General features: G+C 44.8%; 1 protein-coding gene across 3 annotated transcripts in view; it reads right to left on the bottom strand.

Annotated features, from left to right (window-relative positions):
- Positions 1-23,573, bottom strand: part of kank1a (KN motif and ankyrin repeat domains 1a) — a 49,888-nt gene extending 26,315 nt beyond the window's left edge. Inside the window, exons 1-3 of one of the 3 annotated variants that reach the window (XM_085785902.1) lie at positions 23,483-23,573; positions 22,396-22,442; positions 2,990-5,764 (exon numbers count right to left, since the gene is read on the bottom strand). In XM_085785902.1, the coding sequence (XP_085642028.1) occupies positions 2,990-5,764; positions 22,396-22,423 (2,803 nt within the window). In that variant the 5' untranslated portion in view covers positions 22,424-22,442; positions 23,483-23,573. Of the gene's footprint in view, positions 1-2,989; positions 5,765-19,174; positions 19,309-22,395; positions 22,443-23,482 lie in introns of those variants that run through there. The other 2 variants (XM_085785901.1, XM_085785900.1) reach the window with 2 other exon arrangements.
- Positions 23,574-23,788: the final 215 nt, after the last annotated feature.

Here is a 23,788-nt window from a genome sequence, read left to right as displayed (position 1 = left end):
TTAAACTAAACCTCAGCAAAATGAAACAAAAAGATCAAAGTGTAGGTAAATGAAACTGTGTGATGACGTCTCTGTGATTATGATGTGATGTCACTTGACAGAAAAACACAGTTGCTGAATGAAGTCAACGCATACAAACCAGGTTCGCAACAATAGAGAACAAAAGCTCTGAAATAGGAGCTGTAGGGACAAGCTGATCAATCGATCAACAGAAACGTAATCTGCAACTATTTTGATTATAACTTCATATTTATGGATGTTTATTTGGGGGGGGGGGGGGGGGGTTCAATCTCTAAAATGTCAAAATTATATATGTTGTGACATGTTGTTGCAGTCTGTTGCCTGTTGTGGTGCGTTCAGGTGCTTGACAGAGACAGTTTCAAAATAAAATGCAGCTAAATGGGTACAACTGTATAAGAAGTACACACTAATAAGCATTAGTTGAGCTTTAAAGACTGAATTCATCATTTATAACACATGAATACTCATTAATATGTAGTTTATAAACAGTTAAAAATGTTTTACTCATCACTGATCAGCACTACTGTATTTATAAATGACATACTAATGAGTATTCAGGCGTTATAAATGAAGAATTCAGTATTTATTAATGCTTAAAGGTATAATGTGTAGGAATTCCCCCCATATCGGAACGTATTCTTGATGTTGCATTCACGTGAAACCTGGCAGACGTCAGACAGACAACAGACGCTGCATGTAACAGGATAAACAAGCGTCTTTGTAAACAAGTGGTCCGCCAGCACGAGGCAAAACAATACAGGCGTGACAATATGTTGTCATGGTGATGATGATGGTGAAAACGACATCCGGTTGGTTTGCCGACGGCCGTCTGCCTGACTGCACCTGAATGCAACACCGGTGCCTCCGTCCTTCCTCACACTACACAGTGGTGACAGTTTTAACAGGCCGAGCCGAAAAGCTCCGCTGAGTTTCCGTGGTTACCTACGGTCACGCTGCCACTCAACGTAAAAAAAATGGCGATGCAACATGGCCGCCTCGGTTCGGTGCGTCGCCCACTTATGTATTTGTAACGACTTGTAACAACTCATTCTAAGGTAGAAAGCTTTCATTTGTATGCGTGATTCGACTTCAGTGAAATACGGATTCATGAAAGACATATTTGATTTTTGCTAATAAAAAGCCAAATAAGTTACATACTGGGGCTTTAATAGTGTGTATTTGTTATAAAGTGTTACTATAAAATGTTGTATACTGTTTATTGTGAATATTAAAGCAGCGACACACGTCAACCCTTTGCTCTCTGATCTAAACAGACTCTCTCCTTATGATTGTGAGAAGTACGGTGGCCCTGAAGGCTCAGCTGTGGTGCATTTAATGATCTGTCAGGGCCAAAAGAGGCCAGCAACCGACCAGAAACCAGCTCATACTCACTCACACACACTCACACACACACGTACACACACGGCTCAGACAATCAACGTGCTGCGTTCATGCACCAGCCGGCCTGAATGCAGGTTATGTAACGGGTAGCGAGCCATGAATCAGCAGCAGAGGCAGCGAGGTGTCGGTGGAGGGAGGCAGGGCGGTCCGCTAAAACAACAAGTGGCCCATTTTTTTTGTGCGACGTTAAAACTGGCTCCGAGGAGAAATGAGCTCATTGTTGGTTCACGTCCAAATCCCCCCGCTGCATTTTTCAGGGTCAGAGATAAGTTTGGCCTGTCCGATCCCATCAGCGTGAACCAAGCTGGGTCCAACACACACACACACACACACACACACACACACACACACACACACACACACACACACACCACATCTGTGTCTGTTTGTCAGTGCTGCAGATGTTTTATCACTGAAACTACAACTCGTCTGTTCAATAATCAGTTTTTCTGTTTCTATTATCACTTATTATTGCATTACTTTAACGACTTTTCAAAGGAATCTGAGAAAAAGAAAGAAAACACACAACGTTTTATACATAAATAAACAAATAACTATATTAGATTCCACAGATTCTGTTTCTCCTTTGGTTTAAAATCTGATATGAATCTATAATTTTATCCTTTTTCTTGTGTGTTTTGTGGGTTCTTTGGCAAAACATTCTTAGAATTAAAGAAATAGAATAATCATAAACAAAAAAGAAAATAACTAGGGTTTTTGATAATAAAATGATAAAACCAGTGGGCCGATATTAGCATAATAGTGTAATATCGGTCCATAATGTTATCGTTTTTTTTAAACTGATGATGTAATGCCTGGATTTTGTACCGATGGCTCGCCACTACTTCAGACGCACAATAATACTCCACATGTTCTCACAACACGCTGTTCTGTTGCCCAAAAAACAAACACACGCGTCGATGATGCTGCAACCAAACTACACAGATGTTATCTTATTTCACTTGACTTGATCAAATGTAAATTAATTTAGAACCATTATATGATTATCTTATTTCTGGATGTTTTGTTGATATTCTGTCTCTCTCTTTTAGAATAAACCAACCATAAAAACTATAGACCGCCCATTTCATTGTGGGGGAGAAAACTTATAAAAAAGCAGCAGGGGATCAAATACTTAAATTTCTCCACTGTATAATAAATGTATGACCTCAAATTTGTTTTTTGGGGGGGAAATATCGGTATTGGTTGTTATCGTAATTGGAAATTTCAATACTGGACATCCCTGATGGGTTTAGTTTAGTAAATCTTCGCCAACACCTTCTTCTTTCCCTCTGGTTTTAAATCTGTGATTACTAAAGCTGGATAATTCATTAAGTCATTAAGTTCAAATGTTTCTCTTTTAAAATGTTCCAGCTGTAATAAAAAACAAAAAAAACAGGCAGATGAAACTAGTTTCTTCTGTTGTGTAATAAACCACAATTGAAGAAAAAGAGAAAACAGATCAAACTTCCCCTCGGGCTCCGATTGAAAACCAGTTTTCACACGAACTCTGGGTTTTCCAACTATTGAAGGAACGAGGAAACGGAGGAGAAGAAGGTTGTCTCACCTTTGTCGGCGGCGGTTGCGGTGGCGTCGGCCTGCAGCTTGAGGATGTCCTCCACGCTGCCGTACTTCATGACGGAGTTGATGGACGACAGCGTGCTGACCAACTGGCTGTTGATGGAGCCGAACTGCGACTGCGGTTGTCCGAACGCCTCGGCGAGCTCGCTGTAGTTCTCCGCCAGCAGCATCTGTTGCTCCTGCAGCAGCTTCTGCACGCGCTCGATGTAGTGGTCCAGTCCGCCGCCGCCCTGCGCCTCGGCCGTCGTTGTTGGCGGGGGCGGTGGCAGCGTAAGAGTGGCGGCCTCCGTCTTGACCTCCACCCTGACCTCCGTCGTAGCGGCGGCGGGTTCGGGCGGCTGCGACGGGCCGCACGCGATGTTTCTGGTTTTTAATCCGACTAGGAAGTTCTCCTGGACGCTGACCGGCCCCACGCCGCATTCTTTGGTTTTGGCCGAGCTCGTTGTGCCGACGGCGTCCGTGGTGGTCCCGACGGCGACCGAGCGCGTCTTCTTCGCCGTGGCGTGGACGTCCTTGACGAGCCCGTCCCCGGCGGCGACCGTCCTCGTCTCCGTCGCCGTCGTGTTGGTCTGTCTGTCGCACGTCGCCCACGTCGTCGTCGTCGTCTCGGTGGACGAGTCGGCGAGGACGACGGTTCTCGTGTTGGTCGACCTGTCCGTAACCTCGGTCTCGGCGGTGTTGGTCTGCCGGGTCGCCAGCTCGGGGGCGGCCGTGACGCCGGCGTCCGCCGTCCTCGCCGGGGGCTCGGGGTCGGTCCCCCGGGACAGCAGCGTCTTGACGGGACCGACGACCACGTCCACGGAGCAGTCGCCGCAGCCGACGCTCCGGCTCTGCTTGCTCAGCTCCGCCATGGGTTTGCAGAGCGCCAGGCTGTCCACCGACTCCTCCGTGTTCACGCCGACCTCGCACACGCTCGCCTCGTCCGTGCCGACTCGCCGGTGACTCGTCTCCACGCGGCGGCTCCCGACGCACTGTTCGGCCGTCGCCACGCGTTCCCGCACCACCCAGCGGTCCATGGGCAGCTCGGGGCCGGCGGCGACGCTGGCGACGGACGGTCTGCAGGAAACTCCGACGCTGTGGCTCTGCGTGGTTTGAGCCGTAACCTCCAGGTCGCCATCGCCGCCGACGCCGTGGCTGCGCGTCTGCACCTTCGCCTCCACGCAGGCGTTGTACATCTCCGGCCGCGCCATCGAGCCTTTGTCCGCCTTCTTCCGGTTGTTGGCGCCGCCGGCCGCCGCCTGCAGCTCCAGCTTCAGCTTCGCCATCTCCATCTGGTGCGTCGTCTCCTTCAGCGCCGTCTCCAGCCGGTAGATCTTCTCCTTCAGCGCGTCGATCGTCTGCTGCTGCAGCTCGATCTCCTTCTCCGCCTCGCTGCTCGAGCCCAGCATCGCCTCCGTCACGCCCACCGCCGCGCTGCGCGTTTCCCGCCGCTCCGTTTCTACGCCCGCGTCCCGGAAACGGCGGTCGTCGCGGTCGCTTTGATTGGCGCCGTTGGGGAGGTTGTTCATGTTTTCGTCTGTAACGGTGCCGATGGACTTCTGCTTGGTGGCGTGGTGGTGGTGGTTGGCGTTGAGGTTGTTGTTCTCCTGCATCGTCGAAGTCGTCGTCGTCGTCTCCAGAGCTTGAACCTCCGCCGCCAGACGTCTGAACTCCTCCAGCCGCTGGGCGCTCTGCTCCGGCGCCTCGGGCTCCATGATGTGCAGCTCCGGCTCCTTCGGGACGACGACGGCGGTTGCGCCCGGGTTCTCCATCTGCTCGACGCAGCCCACGCTGTAGGAGCGCTTACGGAAACCGCCGCCGCCGGGCGCTTGATTCTTGGACTGCGCCGCCAGCTGCCGCTTCTCCTCCTGCAGGACGGCGATCTTCACCTGCAGGATGGGAATCGTCTTCGCCTGCTCCTCCAGCTCCTTCAGCCGCCGCAGCGCCACCACCATCTGCTCGCGGATGTGCTGCAGGTGCAACGGGCTGACGTTGGTGACGGGCGTCGCCATGCCGGAGCTCATGGGGCTGTGGCGGATGGAGCTGCTGCCCACGGACGGCGTGTAGTACGGGTTGTACTCTCCGTTGGCGAGGTGTCCGTTGACGGGGAGAGCCAGCGGCAGCGGCAGCGGCGGCGGCGGCGGCTGGTGGTGACTCGGCGCCACGGAGCCCGAGTACGAGGACAGCGAGCTGGAGGAGCCCATGGCGCCGCTGTAGCTGGCGAGGCGGCGGCGAGGCGGCGCCGGCGGGTCGGCGAGCGGCTGCATGAGGAGTCGCTCCTGCTCCAGCCGCCGCCGCGTCTCCATGAGCGTCTTCTCCACCTGCGGGTTGTGGCGAGCGGCGAACCGCGGCGAGGGCGGAGGCAGCAGCTGTTGTTGTTGTTGGTGTTGGTGCGGCGGGACGACGGCGGCGTCACAGCTCGCTCTGGACAGCGTGGGGGTCAGCGGCGGCTGCTGCTGCTGCTGGGGCCGGGCGGCGGCGGCGGCGAAGAAGACCGGCGAGGACTGCTTGTCGTCGCTGTTGGAGGAGGACAAGGAGTCGGTGGAGGTCCATTCGGCCGGGGCGCTGCTGCTGCCCCGCGGCGCCGCAGAGGGTCGGGCCGCTCTGGGCTTCTTCCTCTGGATGCTCAGCTTCTTGATGGTGTTCCCTCGCTCGATGTCGTCGACATACTTGAGGAAGTCCAGGTCTAACTGGTAACCGTACGGCGTCTCAACGTAGTAGGGCGCCACGGAGTCCTTGTCGTCCTCGTCGTTGTCTGCGCTCGGGCATCGTTGTCCTCGTTCTGAAACACAAAAAGACAAACAGAACAACCTTTTAGTCCAGTGTTTTTCAACCTTGGATTCGGGAAATGTCTAGTAATTGATAAAAAAAATTGATAAAAATATTTCCCTAACTAATTATTATTCTTTTAAAATGATGACAAAAAACCCCACACAAAATCTTAAACAACTGTATTCTATACTTTTAAATGGTATAATATGTAGGAATTTCCCCATCTATCAGTGCGGTTGCATATCGGAACGATGTTGCATTCACGTGAAATCGGGCAGACGTCAGACAGACAACAGACGCTGCGTGTAACAGGATAAACAAGCGTCTATGTAAACAAGTGGTCCGCCAGCACGAGGCAAAACAATACAGGCGTGACAATATGTTGTCATGGTGATGATGATGGTGAAAACGACATCCGGTTGGTTTGCCGACGGCCGTCTGCCTGACTGCACCTGAATGCAACACCAGTGCCTCCGTCCTTCCTCACACTACACAGTGGTGACAGTTTTAACAGGCCGAGCCGACAGCACCGCTGAGTTTCCGTGGTTACCTACGGTCACGCTGCCACTGAACGTAAAAAATGGCGATGCAACATTGGCCACTTATATTTGTAACAACTTGTAACAGCTCATTCTAAGGTACGAGAAAGCTTTCATTTGTATGCGGCTGTGATTCGACTTCAGTGAAATACGTATTTGTGAAAGCAATATTTGATTTTTGCTAATAAAAATCCAAATAAGTTACATACGTACTGACTCTAACATTTAAATTCCTACCAATTCAATGCTACATTAGGTAAATGGACCAATATCTGTGCATTTACCTTTACTTTGGTGCACATCTGCCAATACGTTTCCGACTTTTTTTGGAAAGTGACGGTATTTAGGAATCTTTACGATCCATTAATTGTGGCGTTTAATACCGTGATTGATGGTGAAAACAAGTAATTGTGAGTGACATCCCTAGTTGAGTGCTTCCTCAACCGCTGACAATCAGTAATTATTTGAGACAAGAACCAGCGTGTCTCTGGTTTCTGACGTCTCTGCTGGAGAAGCACGAGCGTTTTATAATCATTTTTGGCAAAGCTGCGTTTTTTTTTGTGCGATCCAACTGTGTGACGCAAAACAACAATAACTCACTAACAAAAAACCACCACCACCACCCTGTCTGTCAAAATTAAAAACAAATGTTGGGGCTGAATGTGAGTGATGTCGCCTGGGGAGGTAGGTGTTTGTGTGTATGTGTGTGTGTCTGTGTGTGTGTAAAGTGCAAAGCTTATTACAGATAAACAGTCTATTGTTGACAAATGTTGGCTAAGCGGCGAGCGAGAAGCCAACGGGGTCAGTGAGACGGGAAAACACACAAACACTGTGTCAATATTGTCAAGTCCAGAATCCAAACTCCAAAATCCAAAAAATTGAACCACGAAACAAGAACATGAACCTTTTTTGGGGGGATTTAACAAGAAGAAAACTCAACCGCATACAAGTTTAACGCAGCAGCAGCAACTCCAGATCAGTCCAGGTCCAAACTCCACAGGTCGACTCGGCTCTGAACGCTGCTGCTGCTGCTGCTCTGTCAAGTTGAGTGAACAAGAGATTAGGAGGCTCCAACGCCGCCAACGCCGCTGCTGCTGCTGCACTGTGTCGGCTAAATACAGCGTCTTGTTCTTGGTATGCCTGGAACTCTCCCCGACTAAAGCAAACACACAGGCTGGAAATAAACAGCCCTGCTCTTCCTTCCCAAGTCCGCCCAGCGCTGGCAAACAGGCTCTCCCTCTCTCTCTGTGTTTCTCTCCCTCTGTGTTTCTCTTCAATCCTCCCCATTCAGCTCAAACACAGTTGAATCAGGGCTTAATCCTGCTGTTAAAGCCTCAGCAGCACCTTGTAGTTAAAAGCTTCACTCACCTCACTCAACTCACTGCTGCTGCAGCTCTCTCTCCATTTTCTCCTCCTCCTCAGTGAGTGGACAGGATATAATGTACTGTTTCTGCTCACTCTTTCTCAATCCTCTCTCTCTTTCTCTCTCTACCGTGGAGAGGAAGGGGGGGTTGAAAAAAAAAAAGAAAAATACACACACTATTGGTGTAAACTAAGCACAGCACTCTTGCTCTAGCTCCGGCTCTTGCTCACTATTGGACAGCTGTTTCCTCCAATCCTGCACCACGATCCCGAGCAGGAGCGCTTCCCTCCCCAAATAAGTGAGAGTCTCCCGGTCCGTCGTGTTATTTGGCAGCGAGGGGGAAGGAGGGAGGGAGGGAGGGAAGGAGGGAGGAGGTGAAGTCACGACAATAACGGCCTGTTCTCAAGACAAATCACTTCTCTTCCTCGGCTGGTGCAGGTCAAACTTTTACACCTTCAGCTCCAGCTCTCTCACACATAAATCAAAGTCCACAACGTGTGAATAACTCTCTCTATGTGGAGGCAGACGACAAGTAATTTTACATTTTTTATAGCAAGTTACGTGTCATTAAGCAACTTTTTCATCATTTTATCATTTTTTTCCCCCAATTAGAATCATAAAATGTCTCCAAACTGCTTCACAAATGTCCATTTACAACAATAAAGCAACTTCATCTATAAAAAACTGAAAATTAGAGCCGAAAAAACTCAGTCGATCAGTGGATTATATGAATCGCCCACGAAAGAACAATAACATTGATCAATTTTCCATCACTTTGCCATTAATTTTTATGAATTTCCCCCAATTCTAATCATACAATGTCTTCAAACTGCTTAATTAAGGTCAATTTACAGTACAGAAGAAGCAAACTAGACACATTTGAGATGCGTAAACTGAACTGGATCAATAAAACGGCCATTTAATGCCTGTCATTCAAAGACTTGTCGATAGAAACTGCTGTTTTTGCTGAAACTACGAGTTGATCAATGGATCCTTTGATTGATAGAATCAGAATCAGCCTGAACCTTGATAGTAGAGTACTTATACTGAATGAATTGATCATCTTTCAAGCTAAGAGTGTCAACGAGTCCCTAAAATCAAAAGGTTTCGCTGCTTTTTATCGTCAAATGTGATGTTAATTATAAATCTGAGGCTCTGTGGAGAGTTTTGAACCGTTTTCTGACAATTTCTTGGAAAGAAAACTAAAATAAATGAGCAGAAACTGAAGTGCTGGTTGTATATTCCTAAACTGTGACTCTGTTCTATGTTGGACTTCCTGTTCTTCCTGTCATTCAACGAGTTGTTGATAGAAACTGCTGTTTTTGCTGAATCTATGAGTTGATCAATGGATCCTTTGATCGATAGAATCAGAATAAGCCTGAACTTTTATAGTAGAGTACTAATACTGAATGAATTGATCATCTTTCAAGCAAAAAGTGTCAACAAGTCCCTAAAATCAAAAGGTTTTGCTGCTTTTTATTGTCAAATGTGATGATAATTATAAATCTGAGGCTCTGTGGAGAGTTTTGAACCGTTTTCTGACAATTTCTTGGAAAGAAAACTAAAATAAATGAGCAGCAACTGCTAGTTGTATATATTCCTAAACTGTGACTCTGTTCTGTAGAGTTAGGGTTAGGGATCCTTTGATCAATAGAATCAGAATCAGCCTGAACTTTGATAATAGAGTGATAATACTCAGTGAATTGATAACCTTTCAGGCAAAAAGTGTCAACGAGTCCCTAAAATCAAAAGGTTTCTCTGCTTTTTATTGTCAAATATGATGATAATTATAAACTGTGGATAGTTTTGAACCGTTTTCTGACAATTTCTTGGAAAGAAAACTAAAATAAATGAGCAGCAACTGAAGTGCTGGTTGTATATACACAGTATATTCCTAAACTGTGACTCTGTTCTGCGTTGGACTTCCTGTTATTTTTTGTCCTGGTATAAATAATCCCTGTGAAGCAGCACAGTCACGGTCTTGTGCTGACTCCCTTCTCCCTCTCTCCCTGGCACGAGCTCCCTCCCTCCCTCCCTCCCACCGGCCGTGTCAGCGTCACACACACAGCGGAGTGACAGCGGCCCTCTGGTACCGCCGGGACCCCCGACAGCTGAGCCGTGACCTCATGGACGAGGGACAACTGAAGGGGTCGCGCCCCGGTGACAGGGAGCCGACAACAGCGACGCTGGCGAGAGAACCGAGAGCCCGAGGGCCCGGCCCACTTATCTACAGCTGTTACACTGTCAATCTGACGGGGGATTACATTTACACACACACACACTATGACGACACCTCGGACACAATTGGTAGCTTTTTCTTTTACTCTCAGACTCGTGTCATTCTGCTTCTGCTTCTTCTACAACAGTTTCCCTGCCTGCGATTAGACGACTGTGGGCAACGACCAACAAAATGAGGCATTTTTGGTAGATGAAGCGATATCCTGAAAAGTTTCCCCCCACCAAAAGTTTTACCAAATTGGGCTCAGCCTGTATGACTCAGGCCTGATAGCATTTAAGGAAGTTTAAAAAAAGAAACAAAACGACCTCCATTGAGATAAAACTTAAAGACAAGCTGCTCCCTCCATGTCTCTGGTTTTCTGTCCTTTACTTGAAGAGAAGTAAAGTTTTAGGTGTTTGTTTAGGAAACACACTGAGATTCAGAAATGTGATGACACACACTTAAAGGGATAGTTCAACATTTTGGCAAATCAGCCTATTGCCATAATCCCTATAGTCATAGCAGGCTCATGGGATTTCTTGGTTTCCCTCATCAAACTCATCACACAATCCAACAACTCCAAAACGCTCTGGTGGACAAGTTGTGACCTGCACATTCACCACGCTATGAGATAATAACAGAACGTTACCAGACAGAGTTGTTTTAGAGGTAAATGCGCATCAGTGGTTTTGCATTTACCTCTAAACAACTCTGTCTTGTAACGTCCACCAGAGCATTTTGGAGTTGTTGGATGAGGGAAACCAAGAAATCCCATGAGCCTCCGTAGCGTAGCTCTGAGCAGCTCACGGCTCTGCTCCACCGTTCTAAAAATAGCTTGCTTACAATTAAAGGTAACGAACCTACTGCTAAGACTATAGGGATTATGGCAATGGGCCAAAAATGTTGAACTATCCCTTTAAAACTCAAGTTGGTCTCAAAATCCGCCTGGAAATGACAAATTCTTAAAATTAAAAGTTCTTGTGTGACTGAACAGTGTCCCTCTCTTAGTTTCTGGGCGCTGTAGTTTCAAGCTAAGGAAAAGGGAAACAGTGGATTTGTTTTGGGGGTGGTGGGACTATTTTCAGCAGCGGATGAATCTACATTTGCTTCTATTTGCAGTAAAGCAGTGTGACTGTGTGACTGTGTGATTGAGTCAAGATAAACTACAGTGTGTGTGAGTGTGTGTTTATGATAACAACAGACTCTGGTTCATCAGTGTGACTCATCATCATCATTGACCCAAACTGACTTCATCATTGACCCACTTTGTTTAGCCTATGTACTTTTTTTTTAATATAAAATGACCTTTTTTGGTCACGGGAGCCAAAGACGACGACTCAGACTCGGAGCAGGTTTTTAATTACTGCTCTAAACATCATGCAAGTGCCAACAAGTCAACAACTTAAAAATAGAGAAGTCCAGAGCCTCGACTGCCCGCTCCACCACCACCATCACCACCACCGCTTCTTTCTCTCAGCTGGGATATTAAAATATTTCAGTGCAATTACCCCGACGTTAAAAAGAAAACTGCAACTGCATATTCTGTGTTTAAAAAAAAGAGAAAGAAAACAAACGTGGGCCGTTAAATAAATTCCTGCAGCTCCACGCAGAGCGTCTCCGGGCCAGAGGCTCTAACGGGAACCATGTGGCCGCAGACGGAGCCCAGTTGTTCTTTAGATTAAAAGTTCAACACAATGATATCAGAGGAGGAGGAGGAGGAGGAAGGTTAATTACTCAACCTGGGGGTCACATGTTAAAGACATTTACAGGTTTATATGCGTGTGTGTGTGTTTTCTCTGCAGCATCATCTCCCTGTGTTTGCTTTTTAAATGTTTCTCTGAAGGCCAGTTAAATATGGGAAGAAAAACACACACACACACAAGTGGGGCCATGGCTTATTTTTTTTGCACTGGCTCTGTTAAAAGTTTATATTTAGAGCTGACAAAAGCCTTTTAACATCCATAGAGAGAGAGAGAGAGACAGACAGACAGAATAAATTAAGCTACTGGTCTAAATCTGTCGGCCAGTTGTTTGTCTTCCAACCAGAGAACCAGAAACGATCCACCGCTTATAAATCACTGATGCTTTAATCGGCTGTGTGTTATCATCATCAGCGTCTGATTTAGGCAGCTCAGAAACACTCACCTCACTATATATACACACACACACTGAAGATATTACAGGCTGCTCTACACGACACTACACGGCTTATAATAATAATAATATAATGTGCTGACAGGTCAAGTCAGTCAGTGTAGAGATAGATAGATGATTACTCCTGCACAAAACTGGAGGAGAAACACGCTCTGCATCCTCTCCAGGTCTGGTGAAGGACTGAACACAGATCATCTACATTACTTATCAAGAAAACATTAGCACACTGTTTTTTTTTGTGTGTGTGCTATTTTTAGAACGGCGGAGCAGAGCCGCGAGCTGCTCAGAGCTACGCTACGGAGGCTAATGGGATGGTTTCTCTCATCAAATTCATCAAATACACAATCCAACAACTCCAAAACGCTCTAGTGGACAAGTTGTGACCTGCACATTCACCACGCTATGAGGTAATAACAGAACGTTACGAGACAGAGTTGTTTTAGAGGTAAATTCATACAAAACTGCTGATGTGAAACCAAGAAATCCCATTAGCCTCTGTAGCGTAGCTCTGAGCAGCTCACGGCTCTGCTCCGCTGTTCTAAAAATAGCTTGCACCGACAATTAAAGGTAACAAACCTACTCCTAAAACTATAGGGATTATGGCAGTGGGCCAATTTGCCAAAAATGTTGAACTTTCCCTTTAAGGTTAAAATCCTGCATAGTGTCACCTTTAACATCTAATCATAAAGGATTTGGATCTCCATCATCTAAACGCCACACACAGGAACATCTTTTAAGGAAAAATGAGTAAAGTTTAGGTTTGCAACAGTCAAATCTGTGATTAATTAAACCAGGTGCAGTTTGTCTCACTCTGAGCTGCAGAACAGAGTGAAGTGAAGTGAAGTGAGGCCTGAACTAAACCTGCTAGCACACGCCTCACAGCTCCTCTCCTCCTCCTCCTGTGCTCCCTGCTGCACTCAGCTAATGAAGGCAGGAGGAAGAGGAGGAGGACGACTGGAGAGAGGAGACGAGCCAACAAGACGGATTTACAAGTGAAGCGAAGTGAGAAACTGTAGCAGTGAAGAGTTTGGACCTTGTTCTTACTTTTTTTTGAAACTGTGAAGACGTAAAAACCTCTTCCTCATCCTTCAATTGTTCCTGTTCTTGATGGTTTATTATCACAGACAAAGTCAGGATTTGTTTTTTATGAAAACCAAATCCTGACATTATCTGTGATAAACTAACATCAACACTTGACAATCCTGAAGACATAGAGTCATCATGCAGCTGCAGGGTGGAATAACCGTGCATTACAAGCAGTGAAAGCAAAGCATGATGCAAGCGCCTGGGTGGAGAGGGGACACACACTAACACACACACACACACACACACACACACACTAACACAACACATTAACACACACACTCAGGTCCTGGTATTTCCTGGCCGGGCTCTGCTCTGCTGCTCTGAGCTCTATGCACCTAATTACTCACTCACTAAGTGAAGTGGAGCCAGTGTTTGATGTGTGATCAGCTTCTCACTCTGCAGCTCAACGACGCACAATGTAATACAGGAAACACAACAAGGAACAATACGCTGTTGCACATTCCTGCAGTGAACAGGACCTGGATCTGGATCTGGATCTGGATCTGGACCTGGATCTGAGCTGAGATGTGATGTGATGTGATGTGATGTCATGTGTGTGTGTTTTGTGGTTCTGGTAAAAGTTCTGCAGCCGATGTGGAGCGAAGGGAAATGTTGTTTGGACTTCCTGTGCCAACGACTCTGAGGAGAAACTCGGCCCACCTCGTTCTCTCATACATGGTGAAGACAAACAAAGAGAGACTGTGTGTGTGTGTGTGTGTGTGTGTGTGTGTGTGTGTGTGTGTGTGTGTGAGAGAGAGAGTTCTGCTGCTGCTGCATCATGGGAAACTAAGGACTAAAACAGAAAGTGGAGAAGAAACGTTTTTTTTTGCTTGCTATGGATGGCCGATAAAAGTGTGGTTACCATGGAGACAGTAAAATATAATGTAGGATAAAACAAAAACAATGAGATGAGGTCGTAATACTACGGCTGGTCAGGGGATTATGGGTTAAAATAAATAAATATCCATCCATCGTCTCAATCTCTACCTGCCTGTCCATCCGTCCATCCATCCATCCGTCTGTCCACAACTGTCAATTCATCCATCCATCCATCCATCCATCCATCCATCCATATCTCTACCTGTCATCCATCCATCCATCCATCTCTCTACCTGTCCGTCTATCCATCCATCCATCCATCCATCTCTCTACCTGTCATCCATCCATCCATCTCTCTACCTGTCATCCATCCATCCATATCTCTACCTGTCATCCATCCATCCATCCATCCATCCATCCATATCTCTACCTGTCATCCATCCATCCATATCTCTACCTGTCATCCATCCATCCATCCATATCTCTACCTGTCATCCATCCATCCATCCATCCATCCATCCATCCATCCATCCATCCATATCTCTACCTGTCATCCATCCATCCATATCTCTACCTGTCATCCATCCATCCATATCTCTACCCGTCCATCCATCCGTCCGCCCACAACTGTCAATCCATCCATCCATCCATCCATCCATCCATCCATCCATATCTCTACCTGTCATCCATCCATCCATCCATATCTCTACCTGTCATCCATCCATCCATCCATATCTCTACCTGTCATCCATCCATCCATATCTCTACCTGTCATCCATCCATCCATCCATATCTCTACCTGTCATCCATCCATCCATCCATCCATATCTCTACCCGTCCATCCATCCGTCCGCCCACAACTGTCAATCCATCCATCCATCCATCCATCCATCCATCCATCCATCCATCCATCCATCCATCCATGTCCTTCCATCCATCCATCCATATCTCTACCTGTCCATCCATACATTCCTCTCTTCATCCATGATTTTCTATCAATCCATCCATCCATCCAACAACTGTCAATCCATCCATCCCACTTTTCATCCATCTCTTTCTTTCTCTACCTGTCCATCCATCCTCCATATTGTTACCTGTCCATCCATCCACCCACCCATCCTTCCATCCATCCGTTCACAACTGTCAATCCATCCATCCATCTCTGTCCTTCCATCCATTGATCCATCCGTCCATCCATCTACATCTCTACCTGTCCATCCGCCCATTCCTCTTTTCATCCATGATTTTCTATCCATCTCTTCATCCCTCCCTCTCTCCATCTATCTCTTTCTATCCATCCACCCTTCACTTCCCTCCACCTGTCCGGTCTTTGTCCTCTGACTCTGAACTACGTCACCATCTCGTCTCTATTCGTCCTAAATGAACACGTGTAGTTTCCTACTGAAGCTCTGACATGCTTCACTGTGGAGGAACAATTTGTCTTCCTCCGCTTCATCCTTTCTTCCTTTAATTTACAGCTTCACTACTGTCACCAGCTCGCTGCAGACACACACACACACACACACTCTTCACATCTGCACCCACACAACATCTGCACAAAGAAGCCACAGTCCCAGTTCAACAAGCCACAGCTACGTTCATTCATCAGCCATTGTTGAATCACTTTAATTTACAGCTTCACTACTGTCACCAGCTCGCTGCGCACACACACACACACACACACACACACTCTTCACATCTGCACCCACACAACATCTGCACAAAGAAGCCACAGTCCCAGTTCAACAAGCCACAGCTACGTTCATTCATCAGCCATTGTTGAATCACCACACAGAGTCCAGAGCAGCCGATGATTATAGTGTTGAGTTCACAAATACACAGTGGTGTGTTTCTCTCACTCTCTCTCTCTCTCTCTCTCTCTCTCACACACACACACACACACACACTAGGTACCATGGGGTGTTTTTAAGTGGCAGCTGGGTCCATCGCAACACTCTAGTTTGGGTTTTAATGAACTGCAGTTCAGTCAGTGACTCTGCAGGGTTTTTAAACCACAGCAGATCTGACGTTGTTCTGTTTTATCTTTAATAATTTGCCACCAGGAAATTGTTTTTAAGCAACAAATTACATTTAATCTTGTAGCTGTCAGAGTTTAAAATGTAAAAAAACAAAAGATAAAAGGAAATATCAGTATAAATTATCACAGAAGGTTTTACAGCGCACTGGAAGTTGAAATATTTTTTACCACAATCAGAAAAAAATATGTTTTTGGAGTCATATTTCTACATAAGTCCCTATTACTCAATTTGAATAGAGATCATCTGAGGTTTTATCTGGAGAATGTGCTGCCACATACCACACTGAGTCCGACTGCACACACTGGACTAGAAATAGAAAAGGCAACAGTATTGTCTTGTGTTTGAGGCTCAAACCACCTATAATTATATCATAACAGCGCCTATATCAGCAGGAATAAAAATAGACCAACCCCCTGTTCTCCCCTCAACATCAGGCACCAACTTCATCTCTGTTGGTATGACACCAAACGTCCAAAAGTTCAAAGAAAAACTCTACTCCTGAGCTTTAAACCCTCTCACTCTCTCTCTCTACTGATTTCCTGTTTCTCAAACTGTCCTGTCACATTAAAAAGCATTAAAAAAAAATCCAAAAATAATATATCTTAGAGAAATTAATAATAAAAAGGAACAAGATGCTGCAGACACCGGCCTCGTCTCCTCAACCAACAGTGACTGACACATGGATGGTGGCCAAAGCCATCACCACCAACGTGTTGAATCACTTGGAGTCACAGTCACATGGGAAAATGTGATCAAATAAAAAAACAAAAACATAAAAGTAATCGAGGTAAAAGTCTAAAACAATCAGTGATATTGATTTGAAGCCACCTCGCCCATCCTCACATCATGCTAATGAAACCTAAAGAGGAGACTAATAGTTATGAAACTACGAGACAGAGTTGTTTTAGAGGTAAATTCATGCAAAACTGCTGATGCGCGTTGCTTCCAGGGACAGTTTTTCATCAAGCAGTCTCTGAATTTACCTCTAAAACAACTCTGTCTGGTAACGTTCTATTATTATCTCATAGTGTGGTGAATGTGCAGGTCACAACTTGTCCACCAGAGCGTTGTGGAGTTGTTGGATTGTGTATTTGATGAGTTTGATGAGGGAAACCAAGAAATCCCATGAGCCTCCGTAGCGTAGCTCTGAGCAGCTCGCGGCTCTGCTCCGCCGTTCTAAAAACAGCTTGCACCGACAATTAAAGGTAACGAACTTACTACTATGACTATAGGGATTATGGCAATGGGCCAATTTGCCAAAATGTTGAACTATCCCTTTAACGGTGTGAATCTAAAGACAAACATCACAGACTCAGAGAAACTACTGACTCATCAGACTCTTAATTACTGAATAAAAAGGATCCAGTTTCCTGCAGCGTCCTGGTTCCAACCTGCTCCAACAGAAACCTGTTCCTGAGCTTCTCTCCTCTGCAGCAGCAGCAGCAGCAGCAGGTGACCACTGTGGCATGTTGACGGCCAACAGCGCACAGCAGCTATTTATACAGTGTGCAGGGGTGTGTGTGTGTGTGTGTGTGTGTGTGTGTGTGTGTGTGTGTGTGTGTTAGCTCTGCTCTGTTAGTGTAGCATTCCTCAGCTTTTTAAAAAACTGACAATTAAAAACATCCTTGAAGCAAATCTACACATTATAGTATTTCTTTGCTTGAGGAGATTGCAACACTAAGAAAAAGGTGTGTGTGTGTGTGTGTGTGTGTGTATGTGTATGTGTAGGTGTGTGTGTAGGTGTGTGTGTCTCTCCTGTGCATTCCTGGAGGGATTTGGGAGCGAGAAGCTTCACTCTCTCCTGTTAGTCTTCCCAGGAATGTGAGCCGACTGCAGGTGTGTGTGTGTGTGTTCAGAGCTGACAGCGTTTATTTCACACTGAGCCGTGGAAATCTTCTCTACATGGAGCGGAGTGTGTGAGCGCACGGATGCACACACACACACACACACACACAGACACACACACACACACACACAGAAACGAGCCTCCTCCTCTCTGCTGCTGAACATTCCTGCAGCCAAGTGAGATGTTCCTGAGAAAACCACAGGAACAAACACAGCAGAGACCTGACTGGACTGGAGCTACTTTATGTTTTCATCTACATGAATAATAAACTTTCTTTAGACTGATGAGTAAGATCAGATAATTTCCATCGAGTGCACATGCAGGAGTAGGTTCGGGCTATTAAGTTTATAACTGCCTACCCTTAATCCTTCCCATTAATTGACCATTTGAAGTTATTAATAAGTTCTAATGTTGCCAAAAATAGCATAGTGAACACAAAGGATAAATACAGTATTAACCCATAAAGAAACAAAGACCCTATAATCATCAAATGAAACCAGGACAAATGCTCAGCAGATGTTTCCTACACTTGACAAAAGGAAAAGATAAATAACTAAATGCACCAAAACACGTAATTTCATTCTTGTTTATACTCTATAATGATTTGTGGGGAGTTATATAAAATGTATACAAGGAAAATTTTAAGATGATATGAGTTGCATAAGAGTAAACTTACTCCTTTAAGTTTGTTGATAACAGTTCAATATTAATGTGAAACGTGTCTCTTCTCTATGATTTAATCTTGTCAATTTTGAGCGGTTAGTTTTTCTAATCCATCATCTTTCTCTCGGCCTGTTGAGATGCGTTTATTTCTCATGTTTATAATCACAATGACAACACAAATATGATTTTATATATTAGCGAAGATAGATGCTGAATCTATCACGTTTTCTCCACATCTTTGCAATATTGTCACAACCACACACACAATACTCCGCTTACTAAAAAGTTAAAATCATCTGACTGATCATTTTCTGTTCCTAAACTCTTAATTAAAAGCTTTGACTGGACACAGATGTGACGAAGGAGCTGTTAAACTGAGACAAACCACAGACCTGACACTGGACACCTGCTCCACATTTAGCCTCATTGTGTCCCTGTTTTATTTAGCCACGATGAGCACACACACACACACACTGAACACACACACCACCCTCACCTGTCACATGTAGGGACACATTTACTACCAATGCACCATGGAAAAACTGACCGCGTTGCAAAAATGACACTTCTAAGACTAAATCAAGTGCATGCTGCAGGAAAGATGCACACAAACTCACTCAAGTAAACAAAGCAGGCAAAAATCAAATAGATAAAGTGCAACATGAGGTATTGTGTTGTTGTTGTTGTTGTTACCTGGGCCGTTGGCGTTGACGTGCATGGTTTGAGCCATGGCTGCAGCTGCGTGATCTCAGTCCCACAACAAGACCTAGTGCGGCCGCTCATGCAACTGCCATGCATCAAGTCCAGGTTACCATGCAGCCTGCAAACTGAGACACAACACAGGGACACAGTCGGTCAGAAACAGGTGAGAGACAAACAAACACAGATGAGGAGGCACATACTGTAGATCAATGAGCATCATTCACAGACTTCTCATCTAATCGATCAGTTGTTAAATAGGAACTATGCAGGATTTGTAGCTTAACTATGCTACTTTTTACCTTAATTAAACACCTCGAAATAATTGTGATAGTTTAATAAATGACGACACAAATATATACGTCTTTTCGGCTGCTGTAGTGTTTGTGTGGGACAGCATTGTATTATGCACTAAATGCACTTTTTTTATTCCTGCTGGGCCCCTCTGGACATTGGTGTATTGTAATATGCACTTTTGCACTAGTTTTGCTCTAAACGATATCTTGTTATTATGTGTTATTATGACAATGACAATAAAGTATCTAAGTCTAAGTAACATTGTATATAACGTTATCCACCGCTCCATGGATTGATTTCTTGACGGCTTCATTGTAAACAAATGCACATGGCCGAGAGGAGGGTTAGCAACACAGAGGAAAAGCGACCAGACTTACATAGTTCCTCTTTAAATTAAAAAAAAAACAGCTGTTTAGAGTTTAAAGTTTAAAATATATGAAGAAAAAGCAGCAAATTTTCACTTATAAGACGCTTGTTTGGAAAAACAAGTTGCCAATTTATCCCCCCCACCACCACCACATTTTTTAAACATTTAAACCAAAATAAAAGCCTTGAAGAAATCACTTTTCAGTGTGTGATCCCTGTCAGTCAACAAGATGACAAGAGCATTAGAGCAACAGTTGTCACGGTGACACGAGCTGATGACAGACCAGAGTTGTTTTTTTAATGGGTGTGAATTTCAACGGAGAAATTTTCTGTGTACGTGACGAACCGACCTCCGTCCGACGTGTGTTTCAGGCCCCGTGACACAAAAGCTGCTCTCACAGGTGAGTCTGAGTCCCACATTATGAACACAGAGGTTCCTGTGTGTGTGTGTTTAAGTGTGTGTGTGTGTGTGTGTGTGTGTGTGTGTGTGTGTGTGTGTGTGTGTGTTTAAGTGTGTGTGTGTGTGTGTGTTTAAGTGTGTGTGTGTGTGTGTGTGTGTGTGTGTGTGGTTCTGCTCATTATCAATGGACACATTATGAGCTGGAACAAAAGAGCTTTTCTCTTATTGAAAAAAACTAACACAGGAGCCGATGTGAGCCGAGGGAAAAGTCGACTTCATGTGCTGCACAGAGAAACTACTGATGTGTTGGAAACATCTGGAAGGACAGATGTGCAGACTGAGGATCTGGAGCCTGCACCTCAACTAAACTAAACTATAGATTAATATTATTCACTAAAACTTTGCTTCTTTAGTTTTTGTCGTCTGAGTTTTGTTGTTGGTTTCATTGTCCACTCCTGTCTGTTACATCGAGGTGTTTTAAAGGGAGAAGGGAATCATCATCACTGATCAATATCTCTATACCTGTCGACTGCAGATCAATAACTTCTGATCCACATACAGTCAGAACACCTGTCATAATCCTATAAGACCTATAAGACTGTATCCCCTTTATAAGAAAAATGTTTGTTTCTTTTGTTTTAGTTTTGTTGTTGGTTTCATTGTCCACTCCTGTCTGTTACATCGGGGCGTTTTAAAGGGAGGAGGGGATCATCACTGATCAATATCTCTATAGCTGTCGACTGCAGATCAATAACTTCTGATCCACATACGGAGTCAGAACACCTGTAAAGGACACACACACACACACACGGTCCCTCAACAGAGTCTCTGCAGACGAGTCGACCTCTGGTTCTGGTGAAGTCGTGTTTACAGGACGAGCCCAAATAAAGACACTCAGATGACGAGTCTAAATCCTGACACACACAGTTATAGACCTCACACACACAGTTATAGACCTGACACACACACACACACACACACACTTATAGACCTGACATACACAGAGGAGAGAGGGCGATGAACTTTTCCAGCACCCAAATAAACTGCCGCCATATTTCTGAAGCTCCTCCTCCTCGTGTCTCACATTTTAAATTCATCCACAACTAATTATTACAACATGTGTCGTTAAAATCATTCGTAGAAACAACCTGCTGCTCTAGAGAAAACAAAACAGGAAGAGAAGACGCTGCTCCTTCACAATAAAAGCCTCCAGGAGTGACGGTGGACAGACCAAAATAAGAGAGAAATAAATCAGTTGGAAACTTTAAAACCACTTTTAAACTTAAACTTGATCATCTCAACAATAAACCTTGAGCCTCAGATGGACCAATCATGATGCAGATGATTCAGTGGCCTCTGAACACAGCTGTACAGATGTTAGTCTAACCTACACAGCCCTGCATTCAATAAAAAACACACCATTTTAATTCAGATTTTAGCAAAACAAGTTTATACGGAGTCAGATAAGGCTCAAAATTAATGAATGCACCAATGTATTTTGTGGATCTGTATGTAAATAACTCTCTCCAAAATAAAGTCATATATATACAAATTTGAGTATTAAAATCTACATAAAAAGATTCACAAATGCATTTCTGATGCACACACAAATATTTCTTCATGCATTTCTGTGATTGGCTGAAAAAAGGAGGGAGCCATCTGATTGGCTACAGATAAAAACATTATTTTACATGTATTTTGCATGCATTCGCAAATATTTTTTGTGGAAAGAGTCATTATATAAATCCTCAAATACACCTGTGAATCCTTCTCTGGGCTTTTTTTTTTTACTGATTTGACTCCATAAGCGCCGACATTTAAGTGTGAAGTAAAAGTGACTGATGAGATTTAAAAGAATATTTATAAATGTAGAATAACATCATTTATATTTAACCTGCAGCATTAATTACATGATAAAGGCCTTGTCAAAGTGTTGTGTTCAGCGTCTATTGAGTGTTTCTAGTCCAAACTGTTTTTGTTATTGATTAAATTCCTTCCACTCAGACGCTTCCTGTTATTGGTAAAAACAATAAAAGTGCAGAAAAAAAAACACACAGAAGGGCCGAGGTCGGTGAAAACGCTTCATGCCATCACAGCTTTAGTTCAGCTTGTTGCAAACTCCATGCAAAGAGACAGTGAACGTGTCACTGACCAAACATCTCCCAAGCGTCCTGCTCCATGTGCTGCCAGAACGCAAACCTGCAGGAAGGAGCAGGAAATCTTCATCACAACCACCACCACCATCATCATCAACTCTGATATTTCACTTTCATGTATTTTCCATCATTGGCTCTGAGAGCATCACACACACACACACACACACACACACACACACACACGAGCTGCGAGAGCACAGGACGAAATCTGAAAGTAAATCTGCTCCAAGGTCAGATCTAATATTGGACGCTTTATATTTACAGACACTATCAGGTGTTTAGTAAATTCCTGTTGCAACTCAGAGGTAATATTCTCTTAGTAAATGCCGTTTTTTGTTTTTTTTAATGATAAAAAGGTAAAGTTTATGATCTATGAAGCCACAGGAGATTGGATCGATGCATAAATCCAAACTGTGACGTGTGTTTTCAGAGCCGGTTTTAAAGGACTCCTTCATCTGGATTCTTTTTTCTCCAGTTAATCATCAACAAACTGAACATTTTTACTAAACTCTGTCAACTGAGATGAACTAGTATTTAGATTTAGATTAACTTTATTGTCGGCCAAAGGGAAATTTGTCTTGGGCAAAAAGTGCATAGTACAGCCATACGACAACAATGGTACAATAAATACAGTGACAGAAACAACAGAACCATAGCAGTCGGCATTATCAGTTCTAATTAATAAGTAAAAAAGTAAGAAAGGACAAAATCTTGACTTGATAAAAGAATAAATAGTTAAACTTGAAAAATAATAAGATAATAACTCTGTTTTTGAGTTATTATGCAACAGGCTTTTTACAGCTCAGGTTGTCCTGAGGGTTTCCACGCCGTTAGAGAGGCGACATGGGTGGACCCACTTTGAAATGTCACATGCATGAGTTCCTGGTTTTTAAAGAACCGATTCCAACAAATAACACAAACGGTTAAGTGTTATTCTAGCAGGTGGAGGCCTGTCCTGCAGGACCTGACGCAGGGAGCAGCGGCCCACAGCAGACACACACACACACACACAACGCTGCTGGTGGTGACGTTACATTATGTTTGACCTCCTCCCAACAACAAAGCCCGGCTCATGCAGCTTACCTGTAACTCTCATATTAACGTCCTCCAACCTCCGGCTACAGGTAGCAAATACACAACTGAGCGCACAAGCCCACCGCCCCCCACCCCAGCCCACCCCACCCGGACCATGAGGAGCCTATAACCCCCCGAACGAGCAGCTCTCCCTCTCTCTGAGCGCAGGGATAAGTTTCACGGCTAAGATTAGACGACTTCCTCAGATGACAGCCAAACGATCTGCGGCCTATAAGAGGAAACACGACTGTTTGAGGCCGTTTGGGGCAGAACCGACCCCCCGATCTGCCCCCCCAACACCCCCGACCCCCGCGC

This window comes from Trachurus japonicus, chromosome 9 (assembly GCF_045865225.1).
Source record: "Trachurus japonicus isolate A0001 chromosome 9, Traja_1.0".
In the NCBI taxonomy this organism is placed as follows: Eukaryota; Metazoa; Chordata; class Actinopteri; order Carangiformes; family Carangidae; genus Trachurus; species Trachurus japonicus.
Note: the sequence above shows the minus strand (reverse complement) of the source record. Positions and strands in the feature narration are given on the sequence as shown.